Here is a 26,921-nt window from a genome sequence, read left to right as displayed (position 1 = left end):
GTAAGGACGGCAGATTCCTCCCAAAAGGACATTAGTGAAACAGATGGGTTTTTCACCAATTGACAATGGTTTCATGGTCATCATTAGACTTTTAATTCCAGATTTTTATTGAATTCAAATTTCACCATCTGCCACGGTGAGATTTGAACCTGGATCTCCAGAGCATTACCCTGGGTCTCTGGATTACTCATCCAGGGACAATACCACCACGCTACTGCCTCCTCACAATTTTGATCCTCAACTACCTTTGAAAAAGGCCTCATAAGTCACTCATAAATGCTGGCCTTGCCAGTGGAATCCACGTCCCCTGAATAAATTAAAAAAGACTGGACTTATTGATTGCAGAGTTGTACAATACACAATCTGGAGACTCAAAGCTTAAATCGCTGAAATCAAATTGACAAGCCGTCAGCCTATCATCAACCTTCGTGATGTCTTACTTTTGTCAAAATGGTAACTGCAAATCATCATGGAAACACCCAAACCTAAATCAAAACATGTTGATCTTTAATTCCCTTGCTGTTGCTTCAAACAACAGCTACTAAACATAATAATGATAATAATATTTATTGTCACAAGTAGGCTTACATTAACACTGCAATGAAGTTACTGTGAAAAGCCCCTAGTCGTCACATTCCGGCACCTGTTCGGGTACACAGAGGAAGAATTCAGGATTTTCAAATTACCTAACAGCACATCTTTTGGGACTTGTGGGAGAAAAACGGAGCATCCGGATAAATTTGGAGTCATTGAGCTCTCTGATCACAAGTAAACAATGCAAAAACCTCTTAAAAGTAGCTGGAGTGCACTGGATGAATAAGTATACTCAGTGAGCAGATGAGCTATACAAGAAAGACTAACCACGGTTGAATTGCTGATTACTCATCAGGTGAACAACAGCGGTGCTTGAGTCACTTGATTATCACCGTGTGGCCCTGCTACACTTCGGCCAAGGTCAAGTTGACTAAGTAATGTCAACCATGATCAAATACTATGCTAGGTTCATAAATAAATAATGGTTAAGTGACTGAGATACCAGACTGTGGCCTGTAGAAATAGTATGCCAATAAAGAACTACTTCACAAAACATGGTAAGAGGACATCGTTAAGAGCAATTTTAAAATTTGCTCTTTCAACTTTTGGATCATACCTCTGATTAGCCACGAATCTTTAAACTGGTATCTCACTGAGCTTTAACTGTCATCTTGATTATTCATCCGCCTCTTCTATCAGTTTACAGATTTAAATAACCATGTGAGAACTTCGCAAAATGTATCTTTTTAAGCCAGAATCGCCTCATGTCTTTCCAAATAATAAGTTGGCAGACTATTTGACTGCAAACTGACATTCTTCAAACCTTAACTTAGTTGAGTCAGATGATTTCCAAGTTATTAATTGCTTTCACTATCTGATCTCATCAGTAAAGGAGGCCATATTAAAGACGATGGCCTGAAGCCAGAGTAGGGTATTAGAGAGGCACTTATTATGCCAGCAGCAACTTCAAAATTTGAGGTAAAGCAAATTGAATTAACTTCTATTTTTTTATTTTTTCATAGTTCTCCCTATCTCATGACCAGGAAAGGTGAATGGTCTAATTATTAACATAAATGTCAGGTTGCACGACATTTTAAAATATGCTTTCCCTGGAAGTGTAGGCACAAAGAATATCACACATTTTTTTGAAATGAAAGTAAAATGCTGGAAATCTTACATTAAGAACAAAGTGCTGGAAGTACTCAACAGGTCTGGTTGCATCTGAAGAGAGAAGCAGTTAACATTTTAAGTCAAATGTGACTCCTCTTCAGAACTTTAACCTGCTCTCAGAGGACTCACTGGGTTAAATTTAACTAAAACGCAAAGGAATAAATCCAGGGTTGGATCAGGCATGTTGGATCCAAATTTATATATTCAAATTTCAACCCATGACAAATGGGAGATTACACTGGATAACACCCAAAATGAGCATGTGGATTGCAGTGCATGATTAACCCGTGTCACTTGATAGTGGTGCAGGCAGCATCAAATTCACACTGCTTGTTGTTTTAAATGATTTCTGCAAGCAGTTAGTTAGCCATTGGCTGCATGCAACAGCAGGGACATGAAATTAGCCACCAGTGGCTAATACTACTTAATCATAGAATCCCTACAGTGCAGAAGGAGGCCATTCGGCCCACTGAATTTGCACCAACCCTGTGAAAGAGCACCCTACTTAGGCCCACTTCCCCGCCATAACCCCACCTAACCTGCACATCCCTGGACACCAAGGGGCAATTTAGCATGGCCAATCTTTGGACTGTGTGAGGAAACTGGAGCACCTGGAGGAAACCCATGCAGACACAGGGAGAAAGCGCAGACTCCACATTGTCACCCAAGGCCAAAATTGAACCCGGGTCCCTGGCGCTGTGAGGCAGCCGTGCTAACCACTGTGCCACGCTGCTGACCTACTTAAATATAGTTTACACTTCTAAAAGGGGATGTGCTTTCTGGCTGCAGGAAATGGTGGGAGTACCTTGTGAATTCAAACTGTGTTGTAAAGTATTGAAGAATGACTGAACATGAGAGAGAGAGAGAACATGCACAAAGATTTTTTGATTATGCACTGGAGGTCTTGTTCAAGATATGGTGAGAAGGAGGTACACTGAGGGGTGAAGGAGACCCAAGAGAAATAGGCTCAGGAGGCAGTGAGGAGAAGTAGCAGTGAAGGTGAATGTCAATAGTATTGATGCAAGAACACGGATGCAAGATGAAGTCAAGCGATTTGACACGAGTTGTCAAGATGAGCGGATTCAATCTTCGAATGGCATTAGCCTCATGCACTCTTTAATCAGCTCATCACCCACCTACCAACAATCTAAGCCATCAATATAGACTGGAAATAGTTGAGATCCTAGCTACCTAGCTTTGTATCATCAAAACTTGGATACATTACCTTGGTGCTCTTCATCAAAGTCATGAATGATTGTAAATAGCTAATGCCTCAGCACTGATCCTTGCGACATCCCACTAGTGACAGCCTGCCAACCTGAAAATGATCTGCTTATTTCAACTCTCTGTTTTCTGTTCTTGAAACAATCTTTAATCCATTCTAATATATTACCTACAACCCCATGAGCCCTTACTTTATGCAGCAGTTTTGTATGGAACCTTATCAAATGCCTCTTGAAAATCCAAATATACAACATCCACTGGTTCACCTTTACCTATCTGGTAGTTACATCCTTAAAAATATTCAATAGACTGATCAAACATGATTTCCTTTTCATAACACTATGTTCATTCTGCTTTAAGCTTTTTATCATTTCATTAATAATGGATTCCAGTATTTTCCTAATGATTGACGTCAGGCTAACTGGTCTGTAGCTCTCTGCTTTCTCTGTCTCTCATTTCTTGAATAGCAGTGTTACATCGTCTGACTTCTCATCCACTGGGACCATTTCAGAATCTTGGCACTATTGGATGATCATCACTTGTGCATATTCTAAATCCACCTCTTAGGACCTAGGATGTATGCCAGGGAATTGGTTGGCTTCCAGACCCATCAATTTCTACAGTACCACAGTACAAAAAGTGATGCATGAACATCAGAATAGGCCAAATGGCCTGATTCTTTGGTATATCCAAGATATACTTTCACTTATCTATCCTGTTGGCCTAACAATGGCCATCTAGGCATAAATTGCCACAAAGCCCCAAGAGAATCTGCATCATCAGCAAATTCCATTATTGTTCCCTCAATTCTCAACTCCAAATCATTTATTTTAAATAAGGATGGCCCACACAGTTCGATGGAAGACCACATGCCACACCTTTCAGGTCAAGACATTTTTCAATCTTCTGCCCTCCAACCATTTTTCTAAACGTTTAGCCACATTTAATTCCAAGTGCCATTTTGTTTAGCGTAAATCTCTGCTGTGGTACTTTCTTAGTTAAAACAAATTACCTCTTCCAACACTTCAAGTTCTTCTTCCAGCTGCTGGGTTTCCTCCTTCACAGCCATCAGGAATTCTGTAACAGACTGCCGAGGATGCATGCCTTTTTCAAACCGGTTGTACATGTTCCTCCAAAACCTACTTGAAACAAAGCCTTTTAATTAGGATTTCTATATGGCAGTAACTAATTGAGTCAAACCTAGGCATTTGACCTATGAAATAATGAGGGAGAAAATTAGTGCTTTGAAGTCATGTTACAAGGAGGTTAATCTGGTTTGAAGTAAAATACTTTTGAGTTGGAACAATAATTCTGTACAATAAAACAGTGCAAACGTTCTAAATTATACCATCGTTCCTGCTTAACAGTGAAATCCTACATGGTTTTAGTCAACTCTTATTATTCATGCTTGATAGTTACCCTCTCCCATGAGGAAATTTATTAAAATACAGCCGACTACATAAACATAAGTTGCTTCACATGGGTGCAAAACCTGATTGATAGAAAATCTGCAGACTGTTCATCTGTTCTCTACTTTTCACCTTAATTCAAAGATTACTTTACGATAGGAAAAGTAATAGTTAGGAAACCAAGAGCAGATATAAAAACTTTGTTCTCAGTTCTGAAGAATAATTTTTGTACAAGATTCTACAAAGTGGATGAAAAAAAAAAATATATATATATATATATATATATATTGCTAAGTAATGGCTATCCCCCCAGCTGGCCATTGACACTTCCTCTATTCACCTCAGCATGATGGGATAAGAGAACCACAGCTAAACCCACAAGCCATCCTATCAAGGTGCCCCACACCTCAGCGGCTATCCTTCTTCTTGACTAAGGACCCCAAGATACAATGTCCCTCCAACCTAGAGCTGTCAGCCAATCAGAGGCCAGCAGCTCTTGTACCTGGCAGCCCCATTAAGAGGCAGTGACTGTTGCTGGAAACCCCCAGAGTCCCAGCGACCTAGGAATAAGTTAAAGGTTGTCAGTGGATTTTTCTGGGCGGGGTCGCAAGGAGAGGGGCGCCATGGTTATCGGCAGAAAGGGCGTGGGGGCAGCTGTCAGTGACCACCTCCTGGCTAGCCCCTTGTCCTTGCTCTGAGGGCTGACATGCAGCTGCATAGTTTATATCTCCCCCAATGCCAACTCACCTAATTTTCCGCCCCCCCCCCCCCCCCCCACCCCCCCCCGCCTCCTTCCTCACATCCTACAGGGGCAGAGATTCTGTAGTAGGACTTAAACAAGTTCAGGATTGTCAGAGGTGCAATTCTTTTGAATGAGCCATTAAAGATAAGACCAAACCTCCCTCTGGGGTGGACATAAAAGATCCCACACCATTTTCCTTGGCCAACATTTATTCTTTGGCCAACATTTATTCCTCAGCCAACACCACCAGAATTAGATTGACTGGTCATTCATCACATTGTTATAAGTGGGACTAAGTTCTGCATGAACTAACTTCTGCATTTACCTTCAAAATTAAACTATAAATCAAAAGTAATTCACTATAAACCGCTTTGGGATAATCTGACGACACGAATGGCACTATGTAAAAACAAGTTATTTCTTTCTAATTTACCCATTTGGAAGAGTTGTAGGGTAAATACAAGATAGGATCTAATAGAATATAAAAGCAGCATTCAAACCTGAAATTAGATGGAGTTGTGTGTGGTCTCAGAACTCCCTGAGTCTGGCTGTGGTCTTTTCTGTAGAGGGGATTCTTGTAATCTATTTGATTTTTCATCAAGTGAGGCCACAGTGAATTAGTTTTCTCCTGAATTCTGTTACAAAATCAATGACAAAATTGAATACATCCAGAATTTGGAAGAAAAGATGGTTAGAAAACTCAAACACATTCTTCAAAATTATTCAAACTGCAACTGGAAACTACTGTTGCATTAGGGAAGAGTATACCAAATTGTTGATGTCTCAACACCTAGCCATTATTAAAAACCTGCAGGTTCCCTATACAGGTTTTCCTTCACAACTAAAGTGTCAAGAAGAAATACAACACATGTATGTTAAAGTCATAAAGCAAGAGAAAATCTGATTTTTATGTTGCAGGGATGTGGGATTAGAGTTACACGGTTCGTTTGGAAACGCTGCGGTTGTCCTTCTTGGAGCAAAGGTGATAGAGGGCAGATTTGTTCGAGATGTACAAGATGACTGCAGGTTTAGATAAGGAGGAGGTACACAGGAAGAGGTAGCAACAGTCTTAGGTAAACGAGGAAACACTCTATCCATTAGCTGATGGTACAAGGGCTAAGGGTCACAGATTTAAGATTTTGGGTGAGAGATATAGTGGGAATATGAGGAAGAACCTTTTTACACAGCGAATGGTGATGACCTCAAACTCGCTGCCCCCAAGTGGTGAAATGGAATCAAGAGAATTGGATGGGCAGTTGAAGGAAATAAACGTACAAGGCCACAAGCAGAGATAGTGGCATTGATCAGGTTGCTCTGCAGAGAAGATAACATGGATTTGTTCGACCAAATGACTTCCTCTTGTGTTGTAAATGATGCCATGTGTCTATGAGAAATGTTTTGTGACTTCTGCCTATTTCTCAGATAAAATATTGATAGACCATTTAGATTCTTGCCCTTTTCTGTCCAGTTATTTGAAAAGAACCAGAAAATGGAAATATTATTTTGATGATGAGCATGCTGCCTCTTCGAGCAATAGTACATTTACAGGTTGGGCCACTATTTATTACCCATCCCTAGTTGCCCTTGGGCAGATGGTGGTGAGCTACCTTCTTGAACCACAGCAGTCCAACTATTTTAAGTACTGTGCTGTGCAGGATTTTGACCCAGCAGCAGTGAAGGAATAGCAGTATATTTCCAAGTCAGGATGGTGAGTAACTTGGAGGGGAACTTCCATGTGGTGGTGTTCCCATGTATCTGCTGTCCTTGTCCTTCTAGATGTCAGGTCCTATGTTTGGAAGGTGCTGTCAAAGGAGCTTTGTTGAGCTCCTGCAGTACATCTTGTAGATGGTACACACAGCTGCTACTGTGCAATGGTGGTAGAGGTAATGAATGTTTGTGGTAGGACTGCCAATCAACCAGGCAGCTTTTTCCTGGAAGATGTCGAGCTTCTTGAGTGATTTTGGAGCTGCACTCATCCAGGCAATTAGAGAGTATTCCATCACACTACTGGCTTGTGCTTTGTGGATGGTGAACAAGCTCTGAGGAGTCACAAGGTGAATTACTCACTGCAGGATTCCCTGACCTGCAGTTGTAGCCACAGTACTTAAATTACTATTCAGGCAATGGATGATCTATAGAACACAAGAAATACTTAATAGAAAATATTTAACCAGCATCATTTTTTTTAAAGTGGTGGGTATGGACTTTCAACACAACCTGTTAAGACATAATTTTACGGAGAAGGGGACAGTGTCAGCGGTATACGGAGCTATGTTGGAAAAGGATAAGGCATCAACGAGGCGAAGGCTATGATATCTGCCTCCGCACCCGTTTCCAACCCTGGCTGATCCGACATCCCGAATATGGCCTCCCGGAGACCCGGGTCCAGTTTCACATGCACCACCTTGGAAATTACCCTAAACGCCTCCTTCCAGTATTCCCCAAGCTTTAGACAGGACCAAAACATATGAACGTGATTAGCGTCCCATCCCCCCCCCCCCCCCCCCCCCCCCCCCCCCCCCACAAAAGGAAAAGGATAAGGCACCACTGGAGGGGATCAAAGTGAAGTGGGAGGAAGAGTTGGGAGAGGTTATAGAGGAGGGGTTCTGGTGTGAGGTGCTCTGGAGAGTGAATGCCTCCGCCTCATGTGCAAGGTTGGGGCTGATACAGCTGAAGGTGGTATACAGAGCACACCTCACGAGGGCGAGGATGAGCCGATTCTTTGAAGGGGTAGAAGATGTGTGTGAGCGTTGTGGGGGGGGGGGGGGGGGGGCACTAATCACATTCATATGTTTTGGTCCTGTCTAAAGCTTGGGGAGTACTGGAAGGAGGTGTTTAGGGTAATTTCCAAGGTGGTGCATGAGAAGCTGGACCCGGGTCTCCGGGAGGCCATATTCGGGATGTCGGATCAGCCAGGGTTGGAAACGGGTGCGGAGGCAGATATCATAGCCTTCGCCTCGTTGATCGCCCAAAGGCGGATCCTGCTGGGATGGAGAGCGGCCTCTCCACCCTGTGCCCTGGCTTGGCGAGGAGACCTGTTGGAATACTTGACCCTTGAGAAGGTTAAGTTCAAACTGAGGGGAAGCTCGAAGGGGTTCTACAAGTCATGGGCACTATTTATTATGCACTTTCAAGAACTGGATCACATCGAACATTAGTTGGGGGGGGGAATGGGGGCTATGTATGTTAAAGATGGCTATGGGTAATCCCTGATTCCTTTTTTTCTTTGTCATTTGTTTATGTTAACATGCGGGCTGATGTCTGGGCATGGTTGGAGGATGGGATCGTTGTTACTGTTATGGGGTTTGAGATATTTGTTGTTGGTTATTGATTGTTGGGTGTAAATTCGGGAGAAAAATTGTGAAAAAGGAGAATAAAAATATTTTTTTTAAAAGACATAATTTCACAAGTTTTTACCCCAGCTTAGCGTGCCAGAAATGCAATGCTATTTCAGGTGCAGAATCCCCAGAATTTTCCATCCATATCTATGGAAATATCGAGAAGGTATGTACATCCAAATTACCAATATGTGCACCTAGCCACACAACACTGGAAGCACAAATCCAGAAAACTATATTTATTGGCCTCTCGGAAATTTCTGAACTTAAATTGAAGAATCCACAAAATAAAAATAAAGTTGTGTCAGTAACAAGTTAAAGGCTAACAAAAAAATAACAAGCTAAAGAGCTGGTCATTGACTTCAGGAAGCAAAGTATCCACACCACTGTCCACATGAACGGGACCGAGGTGGAGATGGTTGACAACTTCAAATTCCTAGGGGTGCACATCACCAACAATCTGTCCTGGTCCACCCATGTTGATGCTTCCACCAAGAAAGCACAACAGTGCCTACACTTTCTCAGGAAACTAAGGAAATTTGGCATGTCCACATTGACTCTTTCCAATTTTTACAGATGCACCATAGAAAGCATTCTATCTGGCTTCATCACAGCCTGGTTTGCCAACTGCTTGGCCCAAAGCCGGAAGAAAGTAGAGAGAGTCGTGAACACCACCCAGTCCATCATGCAAACCCGCCTCCCATCCATTTACTCGGCTTCCCGCTGCCTTGGGAAAGCAGGCTGAATAATCAAAGACCCCTCCCACCCAGCTTACTCACTCTTCCAACTTATTCCATTGGGCAGGAGATACAAAAGTCTGAGAGCACGCACTAACAGATTCAAAAACAGCTTCTTCCCCGCTGTTACTGGATTCCTAAACGACCCCTCTTATCTGATCTCTTCACACATCTTCTCTACTGAGTAGTACTACACTCCTGTATGCTTCACCTGATGCCTGAGTCTATGTATTTACATTGTGCATTTTATGTTTGCCCTATGTATTTTCTTTTCATGTACAGAATAATCTGAATTGTATGCAGAACAATACTTTTCACTGTACCTCGGTACACAAGACAATAAACAAATCCAATCCAATCCAAAATACTTGAAAGAAAGTATGGCAGTTTCCAAATATCAATTGGATACGTTGTCAGTATGAAACTAAAATACAGACCACAATGATTTCACATTTAATTCCTAGTTTGTGTTGAGTTAGCTGAATGACCATGATACTTGTTTCGGTGTTCTCGAGTGGATGAAAAACCAAGCAGAGTTCACGTTGCTGATTACTACCCAGTGATCTATAAGAAAGTGAAGGTATAAGTGTGTGATAAGGACAGGATCTAGTAGGCTGGGATGCTACGTACAGTCGCACATCTGCTCACACATGCATTTGACAGCAGATGTCAAAGCACAGTCGCAGCAAAGTAATCAGACCATGGCTGTAAAGCTAGAGAATGTTTAATGTTCTCACCAGGAGTACCAAAGTAAGGCCTACCATAATAAACTCCATGTAGAATGAAGAGCTCTGTGCTACTCATCCAGTAAAGAGTTCTGTCCCACTCGTACATTATTATGGTGCTGACTTAGCCAAGTTTGATTGTTTATCATGCCCCAGCATTTATTAATATCCTCAATTTCAGTACCCTCTGAGAACAATTTCCACGTGCGTGTATGGTGGCAGCACCTTTGGATGTGTGTGTCGTACATGACATCCAATGTCAATTTCTCAATGCATCCCATCATTTAGAAGGAAGATAAGGGGCGTGATCTAACGGAAAGGTTTCCAAGTGTTATTTGTGGTGAGATTTGCTGGGAGTTTACCGCCGGCTTTGTCAGCGAGTTACCCACCGCTATCGAACCACATTTGGTCAGTTCTTTGGGCCCTGGGGAGTTTCTCACCGGTTTAACCCACACTTAGGGCAGGATTTAACTAAATTGGATTTAACTAAATGAGATCAAAATCCCATAGCGAGCATCCAGACCCGTGTTTTCCGGCATTCGCAGCGACGAGAAACACAATGCTAAAAAACGGCATCCCAGTTAGATAGGGAGCCTCAGCTGGGGACGTGCAGCCGAGGCCATACATAGCCCCGTTTGTGCACCGAGGAGCTCCCATAACCAGAATCATCAGTGTAGCTTGAGATCGGGACGGCAATTTTAAATGGTGTACCGATCTCTGGAGCTCCTGAAGCAATCCCCGACCCCCAAACCCCAACGCACCATAGGGGGGCACTCCCCCTCCCGCCACCCCACCCTGCACTCTCCCAATACCTGCACAGGGCCCGCCAGCCACCATGCAAAAAATGCCAGCCTGGCACCTTAGCAATGCCAACCAGTGCCAGGCTGGTCCTCAGGTGACACTGCCAGGCTGGTTGTGCCAGGGTGCCACCCTGCACAAAGAGCATGCATCTGGAAGCCTCCGGTCCCCTGGGAGAGCCCTATGAGTGTTGTTTCGTCTGGTCTCCCGTTTGTGGAGGCCAGTACTGAACAGTGCTGGCCCGAACTTCGAGGCGAAGGGGCGGCATTGATAGGACAATGGTTAGATGCCGGGAGGCTGGTAGATCACGGGCGAGTATGCCTTAGTAGGGTTAAAGCCTAGTTGCGCATGCGCAGCTTGGTCATCATGCCTATTGTCGATGGGGTCCTAATCACGCCACTTCGTGAGGTTCAGCTAAATCTCACAAGGTTTACTGGCTGCCGGGAAGACCCTGGGAAATTTCTCCCATCATCTATCAGCCATGTTGCACTTCCGGTCGGGCGCGATGCAACTGGTAGATCGCGCCCAAAGTTTATAGAAAACAATAACTTAGAGTAGAGGTAGGTAATTCAGCCCTTGATTGTTATGTTTTGGGATGTTATGTTATTAATTTATGGTAAAATGAAGGGGGTCACGTGACTGTTTTAAAGACTACTTGACAGAAAGCCTGGGCGGTTTGATTGTTAAAGGATGCCTGAATTGTTTTACTGGGAAGAAGGGGAAAAGGGTTTACACTTGCAAACAATGGCAGCAGCTTGTGTGCTATGAATTTTTATAAAGTCCCAGCAAAGGTGTTGAGAATTTTGAGTTTCAATCAGTTGTGCTTTCAGCTGCTTATTTATTTCCAAGACAAAGGAGAGTTGGGCTCTAGAGGATAGCTGATCAACATTTTTACCTGGATACAAGGCCCATGTGAATCACATGTACATGGAAATGGGTTTTGAGAGAGGAAGAATTTCTAAGATATCCCTGAAAACTCAAGCACAGTTAGTCTTCCAGGATTCAGGAGAGGAAGAGCAGCTAATGACAGCAAGAAGCTGTGGTTCACCACACAAGAATGTGGTTGAGAGACCAAACTTGCTTTGAAAAGACCGTATTCATGAGGGATTAAAACGGAGACTGCAAGATTTCCATAGCTTGTGCTAGAGGAAAAGTCTCCAGGGAAAAACCCTGAATGTGAAGGACAGTTCTAAGATAAAACGTCTCTCGGCTCTGAAAAAAAAAGATGGGATGTAAACCACTGGGAGCTAAGAATCACTTTGGATTGCGCTAAAGGTCAGGAGGGGGTTCCCTAGGTTGACAGGATACACCCTGCTGGAGGGACTGCTGCTTCCAGATGTGGAAGGGGACGGAAGAATTGCGGATATATACAAGTGGCTGGGGGAGCAGGGAGGCGAGCGGGTGGTGAAGATCAAGGAGAAATGGGAAGCGGAGTTGGGAGGGGAGATCAATCGGGGAGTATGGAGTGAGGCACTGCATAGGGTAAACGGGACCTCCTCTTGTGCCAAGATGAGCCAGATACAGTTTAAGGTGGTGCACAGGGTGAGAACGAGTGGGTTCTTTCAAGGGGTAGCAGATGAGTGTGAGAAGTGTGGGTGGAGGCCAGGGAATCACACGCATATGTTTTGGGGTTGTGAAAAATTGGGAAGATTCTGTGCGGGAGTGTACGGCTTCTTAGCTAGGATAGTGGAGGAGGAGGTGGACCCGGACCCTTTGGTGGCGATATTTGGGGTTTCAGAGAAGCATGAGCTAATGGAAAAGAGGAAGGCAGATGTCATGGCCTTCGCCTCTGATTGCACGGTGACGAACTTTACTGGAGTGGCGGTCGGCATCGTCATGGGGGTAGCGGCTTGGTTGGGTGACCTGTACGACTTCCTGCATGTATGAGTTAAAGGGCTCTGAAGGGGGGTTTGAGAAAGATGGGGATGTTTGTGACTATGTTTGAGGAGTTGTTTGTCGCAGGGAGGTGGGTGGGGGGGGGGGGGAAGGAATAGGGGGAAAATCTGTACGGACTGTATAGTTGATTGCTGGGAAGTATGTTTCCTGTGGTGTTTATTTGCTGTAACCTGATTTGATACAGGTTTGTAATAAAATACATTTTTTAAAAATAAAGAATCACTTTGGATTGATTCACAGAGATTTGAACGCCTACTTAAAGGACGGTGTAATAAATACCCGATATTGGGATTTCAAACATATAAGTTGGTTACAAAATTAGTCAGTTGTGTTTTCAGTCTGTTACAGAAAATGTGAATCTTGTTGTGTCATGTGTTCAACTGGAAGTTCAATTTTGTTCTTATTACTGTTATTGGTCTCTACTGAAATCCAAAGAATCCAGAGCACCTATTTGAGAAGATGACCTTGCAGATCCAGGGAAGACAGAGTGTATGGAAAGTATGAGATAGAAAAGTAAAAGACCCAGCCCAGCCAGGGTTTATGGATGTGGATGAGATGACAAAGGAAAGGTGCAGGAATGGCAAGAGAATGCATGGATAGAGGGGAGAATTAATGGATTTGCGGGGGGGGGGGGGGGGTTTTGCTGAAGGACATGCTGTTCTGACAGGGAAGATAGATGATATTTAGCAAAATAATGACAGAAATGAGCCTTCTCCAGTCGTGAAATCTACCCCCACTAGCATCTATGCATTCTCTGCACCGCAGGCTTGCAAGTGGAAAGTTTAACTGTAAATGTTAACTTCCAAAGTTAACCTTTCACTGTATTAAAACATTTAGCCACTCGAGGGAGCCTCAGATCGTATAACTTTCTACAACTAAGCTAATTATTTTCTAGAATGGTTGTTCACAGCTTTGCTGAATGCAGGCCCAAGTTAACACCAGGTGAGACAAAGCCTGTCCGGCATCGTAAACGTTATACAATAGATAAAACACACAAAATGGAATAGAATAAAAATAACTTAATAGAAACAGTACAACTTCGATCTGCATTGTGCTAAAAAATAAAGAATGACTGAGATTTCGCCCAATTGAACAAATTGTCCAACTCAACATAAAAACGCACTGGAATAGTTTCCACTTTGTGCGCAATGGGTAAACTACACCGAAAAGGCACTTGAGATTGTGCTGGTCAGGTTAGGCGTCAAATTTCCACAAAAAAGTAAATTTCATAATCACAAATATATAGAGCGGAATTTAACAGAAAAACGTCGAAGATCATTTGTGGCGGGTTTTTCAGGGAGTTTCTTGCCGGCTCGGAGTTCCCCACCGCTATTCAATGACACTTAGTCACTTTTTTGGGTTCTGGAGAGTTTCTCACCAGTTTAACCCACACTTAGCTGAACTCAGAGATTGGGCACCATTTTGAAAGGGTGCCCCAATCTCTAAGGGTTCCCCCCCCCCCCCCCCCACCCAACCCATGGGCAATGTCATCCCCCCCCCCCCCCCACAGACATGAGCACTACCCCACACACCCCCCAAGTGGGGACACCATGCCATGAGGTCCACGTGGGGCTCCCACATCCCCTGACAAGCCCTCCCTCCCGTCACCCTCCCCCGATCTCCCAGAGGCACATACTTACCTGGCATGCCCGCCACCCCCAGCACCGTCTAAACCCCTCCCCACCCTCCTTTCATGGTCATGGCCCCCTTGGACCATGACCCTTGGCAGTGCCACCTGGGCATCCTTGCACTGGCACCCAGGCACTGCTCCTGCCAACTTGGTGGTGCCACCTGGGCACCTTGGCCATGCCAGGGTGGCAGTGCCAAGGTGCCAGCTGGGCAGTGCCAAGGAGCCCGCATTCCATTGTGAGGGCCAGGGGGCCACCCTGCACTACCCTTGACCACCCAAGCTTCTCTGATGACCCGGTAGACCCCCCCGGGTGCCGTTCTGCCTTGTTTATGTTTATGTGGACCAGTACTGAATGGCGCCGAGATCCCAGGTTCGATCCCGGCTCTGGGTCACTGTCCGTGTGGAGTTTGCACATTCTCCCCGTGTTTGCGTGGGTTTCGCCCCCACAACCCAAAGATGTGCAGCTTAGGTGGATTGAACACGCTAAATTGTCCCTTAATTGGAAAAAATGAGTTGGGTACTCTAAATTTATTTTTTAAAAAGACATACCGTGGTACAATTAAGAGCTGTACCTGGGTGCCTTTGTACTAATACAACTAAAAATGGGTTGATCAACAAAAAGGAGCATTTTGACAAAAAGACAAAATACTGCAGATGCTGGGATCTGAAACAAGAACAGAGGATGTTGTAGAATCTCAGCAGGTCTGCCAGCATCCATCAAGGGAGAAACAGAGTTAATGTTTCGAGTTCTTACTTCGTCAGAAGTAAATGGAGGGAGAATGTAGAAAATGCAACAAAAAGTAGCAAAGTTGCTGCTATGGACTCGAACCGTTAACTCTGTTTCTCTCCTGATGGATGCTGGCAGACATGCTGAGTTTTTCCAGAGTCCCCTGTTCTTACTTTTGATAAAGGTGTCCAGTCCTTTATCTGTGAGTAACCGGATATAAAATCACTGAAAATGAGTGAGAGAAAAATCTCCTGAATCTTTAAACAGCTTCAATGGTACTTGTTACACCAGTTTCTTAGTAAATTAAATATAGCTATGAAACCAAACCTACTAGTTAGTGTCTATGCATCGAGGAAAATGAACGCAATTTGAAGAACTTTTCTGAAACCCGTGGAATTGCTGGAATTAGGAAACTTTGACCTGGGGGAGGTGGGGAAGATGTGGATGGTTTTGTGGACAAGGCAAAGTCAATCATGAACCAAAATAAAAGATTGAGGAAAATTCCCATCTTTTACATTGGTTCAACCACTTCTGCCGGAATTACTGATATAAGTGACAGAAATTAATTCAATCTCCCTCTCTCTCTTTCTCTATCCCCATCTACCACCTGGGGTAGTTATTTCAGCCTTTAGTGACCAAGAGTGAGTGGGGCACCTATGTTCTGATTTATTTTTAAAACCAAGTATCTTTCACACCTATCAGTGAGATCATAAAAATACACTTATAAAAGACACCAAAACGCAGAATGTTTCCCTGAAAGTCCGAATATGGTTAATCAACAGTACATTGCGTCGGCCTCAGAGAAAATAACTTAAAAGCTCACTTTTGTTACCATTCATCTACTCCCTGATCCAGCATGGACTGTCTTATTTACACCTTTTATGACGTCTTTTTGCTTGAAAAACAATCTTACGATAATTCCCACCCTCCAAGTACTTCCCATGTCAGACTGGCTCATAGTGCCCTTAAATCAAAAGGATGTGGGTTAAACTCTAATCTCAAAACAGTATTTTAATATGAAATGAGTAAGTGTTGAATCGTCAGAGGTGTCATCTTTCAGATGCGTTAAATTATGGCTCTGTCAGGCTGTTCAAACAAATGGAAACTATCCCGTGTCATAATTTGAAAAGGTGGGAAATTCTCACAAGTGTGTCAACCTTCACCTCTCAACTTGTGGGATCATCCTATGTACAAATTGGTCCCCTATTTGGGAATGGTGCCTGCATATTTTAAAAAAATTAATTCTTCAGATGCAAACTACTTCCATACATTCTGAAGAAAAAACAGGGAAATATAAATACAAGTTATTTGTTTCATCCAGAAGCAGCAGATATGGGCTGGGATTCTCCTAGCCGGCGCCAGGTCGGAGAATCGTTGGGGGGGGGGGGGGGGGGGGGGGGGGGGGGGAGATCCCCGTCACCCTACTCCAACGGCGGGTCGCCGGAGATCGGCGCCAATCATGTCAGCGCGGTCATGTAGTGGACTCGCCAACACTAAACGCATTCAAATGGTCATTGGATAGGCATATGGACGATAAGGGAATAGTGTAGATGGGCTTTAGAGGGGTTTCACAGTACAGGCCCTTCAGTACAGGTCGGTGCAACATCGAGGGCCGAAGGGCCTGTACTGCGCTGTAATGTTCTATGTTCGACAGGCCGAGTGCCCACCGAGTTCCGTCAGCGTGGTTCACATATAGTCCCACCCAGCGGGACCTCGGCGTTCTGGCTGTGGGGGCCGTTCTGGTGGGGGGAGCCTCCACGGTGGCCAGGCCCGCGATCGGGGGGGCTACCAATTGGCAGAAGTTGAATGATTGAGAAAAAGCATTACCTAACAAAAAGTGGCATAACAGGAAGCAAGTGTTTAATCTAATAAGTAGACTCTTTTTCAATACAGAAAATCCTAAAGTGAAGGGCCTCCCAAGCAGCACCTGTATTTTTTTATTGGTAATGAAGAACAGCAACATGTTGAGAAAGACGACCCTACAGAGCCTTTAGAGCTTTAGTAAGCAAAACACGTGAATGTACAGTAGCCTTCTACGCTTAGCACTGCTGCCTCACATCTCCAGGATCCAGGGTTCATTTCCGGCCTCGGGTGACTGTGTGGAATTTGTACTGCCTCCCATGTCTGCATGGGTTTCCTCTGCATGCTCCGGTTTCTTCCCAAAGTCCAAAGATGTGCAAGTTAGGTGGATTGGCCATGCTAAATTGCCCCTTAGTGTCTAAAAGGTGAGGTCGGGTTATTGGGTTACGGGGATATGCTGGAGACGTGGGCTTAGATAGGGTGCTCTTTCCAAGGGCCAGTGCAGGCTCGATGGGCCGAATGGCCTCCTTCTGCACTGTAAATTCTATGATTCCACAGTGCTGTTTGGCTACATAACAGCACCTTCAGTGCTTTAGGTGAACAACAATGCCCAAGGCTATGTTTTTTTTAAATTATTCATGGGACGTGGGTGCCACAGGCTGGGTCAGCATTTATTGTCCTTCCCTAATTGCCCTTGAGGGGGCAGTTAAGAATCAACCACGTTGCTCTGGGTCTGGAGTCACATGTAGGCCAGAACAGGTAAGGACAACAGATTGCCTTCCCTAAAGGACATTAGTAAACCAGGTGGAGTGTTTAGGACAATCAACAATGGTTTCATGGGTCACCATTAGACTTTTAATTCCAGATTTTTAAAAATTCAAATTTCACCATCTGCTGTGGCAGGATTTGAACCTGGGTCCCCAGTGTATTACCCTGGGTCTCTGGTTCACTAGTCCAGTGACAATATCGCTATGCCATGCCTCCCCCATGTGTCTAGTAACAAACCCCGCTCGTGTCTCGCGCTGCCAGCACAATTAGTGGAATCAGCCACACTGTCTCACCTGGCTAAGCAAATAAATTGTATCTTTGTTATGGACAATTCAATCTTATGCAGCTGTGTTATTGCCTAAAAACTCAGATTACTTGATGGTTGGCAGAATGAATGTTTAATGGAAAACCATAAATGAAATCTTCAAAATTTACTTTACCGTAGTTCTTTACTCTCTTTATTGTTGTTACAAATAAAGTTGCCAAATTGGCAGGAGTAGACATGATGATGAATGTGCACCAGAAATCTTTCATTGAACTCAAAGGCACATGGGAATTGTTCCATCAGCTGCCAGACACAGTCAAAAAACTGATCAATTACTGGTGAAACCTCCCTGGGGTCACCATCCAAGTGACTGTATCTGTAAAACAAAGGATTAGGTGAGGAGATCAGCATCTTCTTGGAAAATTAGACAATATATCTTAAAAATCCAATATTCATACATATTCTCCATTAGGATAGTTAGACCTGTATCCTCCAACTGAAGCTGGTGACTAGCCACAGTTGTTGCTGTGACACTATTTTAGGCAGATGCACTAATTTTAGTAGAAATTGCCATGTACACACTCACTCAATAGAGGTAAATGCATTTATTGTGTATATTTACTGAACTTTGTGAAAATGAATTTGTTTTAATATTTGGGGAATATGCTAGTATTCTGCAAATAAGGTTTTGTGCGAGTGTGCACATGATTTAGTTAAGCTGGTGGGGGTTAATAGAGACAGCTGCTCTGTGAGAGGTGAGGGATAAAAGGGATTTTATTGTAATTAATTTACGCGATGTGAGCATCATTAGGTAGGCCAGCATTTATTGCCCGTTCCAGGATGTTGCCCCAACGACAGTGAAGGAAGGAGGGGAAGGATTCTCCGCCGGTGGGATTCTCTGTTATTCCGGCGCCCGGGGGTTTCCCGACGGCGTGGGGCTGCCCCACAATGGGAAACCCCATTGATCGGCCGGCATAATGGAGAATTCCGCCGGCGGATCGGTGCAGAAAAATGGCGCGGCGGCTCGGAGAATCCAGCCTGAGATATATTTTGAAGTTAGGGTGGTGAATGTCTTTGAGGGCAACCACCAGGTGGTGGGGTCCCCATGTATCTGCTGCTCTTGTCCTTCTAGATGGTAGTAGTCGTGAATTTGGAATGTGCTCCCTCAGGAGCCTTGGTGAGTTACTGCAGTGTATCTTGTAGATGATTCACATGGCTGCCACTGTTCGTCGGTGGTGGAGGGTTTGAATGATTGTGAAAGGGGGAGAAATCAAACGGCTGCTTTATGCTGGATGGTGTTGAGCACCTTGAGTGTTGGAACTGTACTCATCCGGGAAACTGGAGTATTACACTCTTGACTTGTGCCTTGTAGATGGTGGACAGGCTTGGGGGGGGTGGTTGTTGGAGGAGGTGAGTTACTTGCCATAGGATTCCTCGCCTTTGACCTGCCCTGGTAGCCACAGTGTTAACATAGCTAGTCCAGTTCAGTTTCTGATCAATGATAACCCTCAGGATGTTGATTGATGATAGATGTAGACATTTGCAGTGAGATATGTAGATAGGCTGGGTTTTAAACTTTGCGTTTCGCGATAGAGAGGGACTATGCTTTTCGGCTGTTAAGTTTCAACTGGGAGTTTAAGAGACTTCTACAAGTCACAAAGGTTTCATAAGTAAACAAGGGGAGGTTATTAAATTTTATTTGACCCAAAATAGGCAATGGGAAAACATGAAAGATTTTGAAAAAGTTGAGTTAAAAGTGCTGAGGACATTGGAATCAGAGAAAAGAGGAAAAAAGGTTATTTAAAGAAATATGTTGGACTGAGTTCTGGTAGATGTGTGGGGGAGATGTCCTAAGATCAGTTCTGTGCTGAGAGAAAGTATGAAATCTGAAATCAGCCGTCTAGTTTTGAATCCAAGATAGTCCTTGTTTTAAGAAAGCAGTGTGTTTCTGAAAGTGCTTGAGAAATCGTGTGGTATACCTTTACCAAAATGACAGCAGTTAAACTCAAGTAATATTACTAGGTTTTTATAGTTAAAACTATAAAGAAGTTGTTGCGAAGTCTTCTCGGGTTATAAACTTAACCTGGGCAAAAACGAGGCATTCCCTGTGAACCTAAACGGGGGATGGACAGAGCTGGAGGCACTCGCATTCACATTAGCCCCAAAACAAATTCCACTACCTGGGGATCCAAAAGCCCGGAAATGGCCACAGATCCATAAGTGGAACCTGACCAGCCTGGCGGAGGAAGTCAAAAAAGGCCTACAGAGATGGGACATGCTCTCGCTCTCCCTGGCAGGGAGGGTGCAGACAATCAAAATGAACGTACTGCCGAGGTTCCTTTTCCTATTCAGATCGATACCGATCATCATCCCCAAAGTCTTCTTCCACAGCATAGACAAAAACGATAATGTGGGTAGCACAAATGCTTCACAGCTCCAGGGTCCCAGGTTCGGTTCCGGCTTGGGTCACTGTCTGTGCGGAGTCTGCACATCCTCCCAGTGTGTGCGTGGGTTTCCTCCGGGTGCTCCGGTTTCCTCCCACAGTCCAAAGATGTGCAGGTTAGGTGGATTGGCCATGATAAATTGCCCTTAGTGTCCAAAATTGCCCTTAGTGTTGGGTGGGGTTACTGGGTTATGGGGATAGGGTGATGGTGTTGACCTTGGGTAGGGTGCTCTTTCCAAGAGCCAGTGCAGACTCGATGGGCCGAATGGCCTCCTTCTTCACTGTAAATTCTATGATCTATGATTTGTGTGGGGTGTAAGAACCCAAGAACCCCCAAATCAACACTGCAGAGGAGAAAAGACAGGGGTGGTCTGGCACTACCAAATTTACAATACTATCACTCGGCAGCAACGACAGAGCGAGTGAGGGGATGGATACACAAACCCACCACGGAATGGGTGCAGATGGAGGAGTCTTCCTGAAAGGGGGTGTCTCACCACGACCCCGCTCCCATCCCCCCTGACGAAATACACATCCTGTCCATTGGTAGTAGCCACACTAAGGACATGGAACCAGATGAGGCAACATTTTGGTCTGACCGAGATGGCCCCCATCTGCGGAAACCACAGGTTCCCACCAGCCATGCTAGACACCACCTTCAAAAAATGGAGACAGGGTGGTGGTGGCGGGGGGGGGGGGGGGGGGGGGGTGGAGAACACTGACAGTCAGGGACCTTTACATGGGGGACTAGCGGCACTGGGCAAAATAATGGAGGACCTGGAACTACTGACAAGTCAGGAACTTAGACATCGCCAGGTAAAGTACTTTCTCTGTAAGGAGACAGTAGGATACCCCAGGGCCCCAGGAACCACACTACTAGAGGACCTGATAAACACGGACAATAAGGAAGGGAGAAACTGTGGGAAAATCTACGGACAGCTACTGGACAAGGCGAGACTACCCCTGGAGAATCCAGATGAAAATGGGGAGACGAACTTGGGACAGAACTCGGCTGAGATTCTGGAGCAAAGCACTGAGCAGGGCCAACTCCACCTCCTCCTATGCAAGGGCCAGCCTCCTGCAGTTCGCACCTGACCAGAACACGAATAAACAGGTTCTTCCGGGAGGTGGTGGATAAATGTGAACGGTGCCAGAGAGGCCCGGCCAACTACACCAACATGCTTTGGGCCTGGTGCCAAACTTGTAGGGTTCTGTACAGTCTTCTGCGAGGCAATGTCCAAGGTTATGGGGTGAGGGTGGAGCCATGCCCGAGAGTAGCAATCTTCGTGGTATCGGGGTAGCCAGAGCTACACATGGGGAAAAGAGCTGATGTGTGTAGTTTGTGTGTTTTGACCAAGTGTGTTTCTCCGGAGGTGTTTTGGAAGGCTAATGTTTAACCCTGTAACTTTAATCTTGTATGCCGATCTTCTTTCTTCTTGTTGATAAGTCTTTTGATTTTTAAAATCCTAAAAATGCTAATGGAGTAATATGCTTCTGGGATCAGTAGTTTTTGTTTCTCTTTGTTTTCAAAATACAAACAAATGGTTATGATCAGTAAGACATCTTTCCCTCTGCGATTTGGCTTGCTGAATAATCGCTGCCGTGGTCATAGTTCTATTATTATTCAGTCATCCATTAAGCAAAATACAATTAAAAAGTGCTTACACACTCTTCCTTCAGTTTTTTTTTTTGCCAGCAAACCTTAAAAATGGTTAAAATTCAGATGCATACACTGTGCAAATATATATATATTGAGATCATAAAACCAACACTGGTGTGTATTACACTTTTTTGCTCATTAGAAATTCAATTAACAACAGCTTGATTCTCAATTAGCCATTTATGATTTAGTTGTTTACACATTCTATCTCACTGTTCTACATAGGATTACAAATACTGGATTCAACACAGAAAGAGGCCATTTGGTCCAACCTCTTCATGCTGGTGTTTATGCTCCACTCAAGCCTCCTACCATTTGAATCGACCATCATATCCATCTATTCCCTTCTCCCTCAAATACTTATGTAGCTTCCTCTTTAATACACTATTTCCTTCAGCCACCACGATCAGCTATATCTCAATTTGAGGATGACATCGTGAGTTTGGGGTTACGAGTTTCTGCCATGGATCTTTATGAGACTAAACAGGCTGATTCTCAACCTGAGGATGTTTGGACATATGGGTAGTGGGATCCGGAGTATTAGATGTGCTTCCTTTCTTTCTTTCCTTCGCTACTGCTGCTCTGACCCATCATTAAGGCGTTTGGACTCAAAAGTGTGATCACAGAATCATATCTAATGCTGGGCACTGTGTTTTGCGTGTTGCAAGCATGAACTGGTGAGGGAGAGTCTGTATTTTGCCAGTTGCCAACAGCAAAAGGAAATTATGTTGCTACAAACCGCCAGCCTTTGGGACATATGGCCTACATACCTAGCATCACACTGGCACTTAAATTCATACACCACATTACCCATTTATGTGATAGGCAGAATGTTTTTCTGACTTTATCAGTTGTGTTAGTACTGTCGTACAAGAATCCCGACAATTTGCAATTTGTAAGACTATGAGCGAAGACTACTAAACCACAACAGTGACAACGCTGACCGAGGTATATTTTATGTTAGAACATACTTTAATTTAAAACATAGAATCAATCACATTAGCAACACAGTAATAGCTTTCCAATTAACAGTTAAACAGTTCTCAAATAAAAGGACAAAAAGGTTAACTCCCTATCTCCACTTGCCACCATACATTCCAATTAAGCAACCCAATACAGTTCAAATACCATTTATAAATAAAGTTAAATATCGAGGTTACTTGCTTCTCTGTGCAGATCTTTGGAAAGAGAACCTTTCAGGAACAATCTGAAAATACTCTGCCTTGTCAGACTCAAATCCTATGGCAAACTGCTGTTCAACTTAAAATCCTACAGCAGACTGCAAAACCACAGACCAGAGCTGGCTCCTCCAATTAATTACATCATCTGGATCCTAAGGATACAGCATTCTCCAGACTCCTGCCACTAAGATGTTCCATGATCAACTTAGCTAGGAAAACAAAATCCATTATGGCATACTGGTTAGCACTACTGCTTCACAGCGCCAGGCACCTGGGTTTGATTCCGGCCTTGGGTGACTGTGTGGAGCTTGCACATTCCTCCCGTGTATGTGTGGGTTTCCACTGGGTGCTCTGGTTTCCTCCCACAGTCCAAAGTGGTCTGTAGATTGTTAGGTGGATTGGCCATGCTAATGTTTCCGAGTGTCCAAAGATGTGCAGGTTAATTGGATTGTCCATGATCAATGAGTGGTGTTACGGGGAGAGGGTGGGGAGTTGGCCGAGATAGAGTGCTTTTTCGAAGGGTCAGTGCAACTCAATGGGAAAAATGGCCTCCATCTACACTGTAGAGATTATGTGGATAAATGATCTATACCCCAGCGAACCTCCTGAACATAAATAATATTCCATGAGCCATCTCTCTGTAAACAAGTAAATGGTTAAAATCAATGATTACCTCACCTTTATGATCTCTTAATCACGGCAGACACACTGCTTGCATGTATTTGAAACTAGGGTTTTTAATAACATCACTGTACCAAAATATGAATACATAATAATTTCCCACATTCATCACAGTAGCATCCTGCTGGTGGCAAATACTACCCATGATACTACTGCATAGTAGCAGCGTGAAAGAGGTAGCTTCACCTGTTGCTCCAATTCTTGGAATATCTTGTCCTTCCAGACCAAAGTGGATAGGGAGAAACTGTTCCGAATTGTCAAAGCATTAAGGGAACGAGGGCACAGATTTAAGGTAATTGGTAAAAGAAACAGAAACAAAATGAGGAACAACTTCCTCACGAAGCGAGCGGTTAAAGTCTGGAATGCAGTGCCTAAAAGTATAATGGAGGCAGGTTCAATGGAGGCATTTAAAAGGAAATTAGATTGTTATCTGAAAAGGAAGAATATGTAGGGTTACAGGGAGAGGGAAGAGGAATGGCATTAGGCAAATTGTTCATTCAGAGAGCTGGTGCAGACACAAACAGCCTCTTCTGTGATTCTATGCTTCAAAACCCAGTTACACCTCATTCAACAGGGTGCAGCTTTTTCAAGAGTTTTTAAAATAAGAGGGCAGGTCCTCGTCAGTTCAATTGATTTTCCTTGGTTGCCATTTTGGGGAACCTCAGCAGTGTAATCTTTAGAGAAGCATAAAATCACTGACAACAAATTCTGGCTTCTTGAATTTGCTATGAGTTTCAATGGGGGGGGATTTCAATACGGTGCTGGACCCGGCACTGGATCGATCCAGATCCAGGACGGGGAGGAGGCCAGCAGCGGCTAAGGTGTTGAGGGGGTTTATGGACCAGATGGGAGGGGTGGATCCATGGAGGTTTGCAAGGCCGAGGGCCAGGGAATTTTCATACTTCTCCCATGTGCGTAAGGCCTATTCCCAGATTGATGTTTTCGTTATGAGTAGGGCGCTGATTGTGAGGGTGGAGGATGCTGAGTATCCGGCGATAGCCATTTCTGACCATGCCCCGCACTGGGTGGAACTCGAGCTGGGGGAGGAGAGAGGCCAGCGCCCGCTTTGGCGCTTGGAGGTGGGGCTGCTGACGGACGAGGAGGTGGGCGGACGGGTTCGAGGATGTATTGAGAGGTACCTGGAGGCTAATGACAATGGGGAGGTCCGAGTGGGGATGGTTTGGGAGGCGCTGAAGGCAGTGGTCAGGGGGGAGTTGATCTCCATTCGAGCCCACAGGGAGAGGAGAGAGCAGAGAGAGAGGGAGGGAGAGACTGGTGGGGGAGATGGTGAGGGTGGACAGGAGATACGCGGAGGCTCCGGAGGAGGGATTGCTGAGGGAGCGGCGTAGTCTCCAGGCTGAGTTCGACTTGTTGACCACCAGAAAGGCGGAAGCTCAGTGGAGGAAGGCACAGGGAGCGGTGTATGAATATGGGGAGAAGGCGAGCAGGATGCTGGCGCACCAGCTTCGTAAGTGGGATGCGGCCAGGGAGATTGGTGGAGTTAAGGATAGGGGAGGGAATGTGGTGCGAAGGGGGGTAGACATTAATGGGGTCTTCAGGGACTTTTATGAGGAACTGTATCGGTCCGAACCCACGGCGGAGGAGGGGGGGATGGGGCGCTTCCTGGACCGGTTGAGATTCCTGAGGGTGGAGGAGGGACAGGTGGAGGGACTGGGGGCGCCGGTTGAGCTGGAGGAGCTGATCAAAGGGATAGGGAGCATGCAGTCGGGGAAGGCGCCGGGGCCGGATGGGTTCCCGGTCGAATTATATAAAATGTACGCAGACCTGCTGGGCCTTCAACGAGGCAAGGACCTTCAACGAGGCAAGGGATGCCTCCGACGATGTCTCGGGCGCTGATCTCCTTGATCTTTAAGCGGGACAAGGATCCCCTGCAGTGTGGGTCATACAGGCCGATCTCACTCTTAAATGTAGACGCCAAGCTGTTGGCAAAGATCTTAGCCACGAGGATAGAGGACTGTGTGCCGCAGGTTATCCACGAGGATCAAACGGGGTTCGTGAAGGGGAGGCAGCTGAACACTAACATACGGAGGTTCTTGAATGTTATAATGATGCCGGCGGTGGAGGGGGAGGCGGAGATAGTGGTGGCGTTGGACGCGGAGGAGGCCTTTGATAGGGTTGAGTGGGGGTACTTGTGGGAGGTGTTAGAGAGGTTCGGGTTTGGGGAGGGGGTCAGGTGGGTGAGGCTGTTATATGAGGCCCCGATGGCGAGCGTGGCCACGAATAGGAGGAGGTCGGTGTATTTCCGGTTATACCGAGGGACGAGGCAGGGGTGTCCCTTGTCCCCCCTGCTTTTTGCGCTGGCAATTGAACCCCTGGCCATGGTGTTGAGGGAATCGAGGAACTGGAGGGGGCTGGTGCAAGGTGGGGAGGAACACCGAGTGTCGCTCTACGCGGACGACTTATTGCTGTATATGGCGGACCCGGTGGGGGGAATGCCGGAGGTGATGAGGATTCTTAGGGAATTTGGAGATTTCTCAGGATACAAGCTCAACTTGGGGAAGAACGAGCTGTTCGATGTACACCCGGGGGACCAGAAGGGGGGAGATCGGTAGGCTCCCACTAAAAAGGGCGGAGAGGAGCTTCAGGTACTTGGGGTTCCAGGTGGCCAGGAGCTGGGGGGCCTTGCATAAGCTTAACCTCACGAGACTGGTGGAGCAAATGGAGGAGGCGTTTAAGAGGTGGGATACACTGCCGCTGTCTCTGGCGGGTAGGGTGCAATCAGTCAAGATGACGGTGCTCCCGAAATTTCTGTTCCTGTTCCAGTGCCTCCCCATCCTTATCCCGAAGGCCTTTTTCTGGCGGGTTAACAGGAGCATTACGGGTTTTGTGTGGGCGCACGGGACCCCGAGGGTGAGAAGGGTGTTTCTGAAGCGGGGCAGGGATAGGGGGGGCTGGCGCTGCCCAACCTCTGTGGGTATTATTGGGCTGCCAACACAGCGATGGTGCGTAAGTGGGTGATGGACGGGGAAGGGGCAGCATGGAAGAGGATTGAGATGGCGTCCTGTGTGGGCTCGAGCCTGGGGGCACTGGTAACGGCGCCACTGCCGCTCCCTCCAACGAGGTATACCACGAGTCCGGTGGTGGCGGCTACCCTCAAAATTTGGGGGCAATGGAGACGGCACAGGGGGGAGGTGGGGGCCTCGATGGGGTCCCCGATACGGGGGAACCACCG

General features: G+C 45.5%; 1 protein-coding gene across 3 annotated transcripts in view; it reads right to left on the bottom strand.

The window, feature by feature from the left end:
• Window positions 1–26,921, bottom strand: part of mtmr7b (myotubularin related protein 7b) — a 126,109-nt gene that overhangs the window by 6,253 nt on the left and 92,935 nt on the right. For 2 of the 3 annotated variants that reach the window (XM_038791102.1, XM_038791103.1), the window contains exons 11-13: window positions 17,939–18,139; window positions 5,580–5,714; window positions 3,941–4,067 (exon numbers count right to left, since the gene is read on the bottom strand). In XM_038791102.1, the coding sequence (XP_038647030.1) occupies window positions 3,941–4,067; window positions 5,580–5,714; window positions 17,939–18,139 (463 nt within the window). The remainder of the gene's footprint in view (window positions 1–3,940; window positions 4,068–5,579; window positions 5,715–17,938; window positions 18,140–26,921) is intronic. The other variant, XM_038791104.1, reaches the window with a different exon arrangement.

Source organism: Scyliorhinus canicula, chromosome 3, assembly GCF_902713615.1.
Source record: "Scyliorhinus canicula chromosome 3, sScyCan1.1, whole genome shotgun sequence".
NCBI classification, from domain to species: Eukaryota; Metazoa; Chordata; class Chondrichthyes; order Carcharhiniformes; family Scyliorhinidae; genus Scyliorhinus; species Scyliorhinus canicula.
This window is presented reverse-complemented; position numbering and strand designations above follow the sequence as displayed.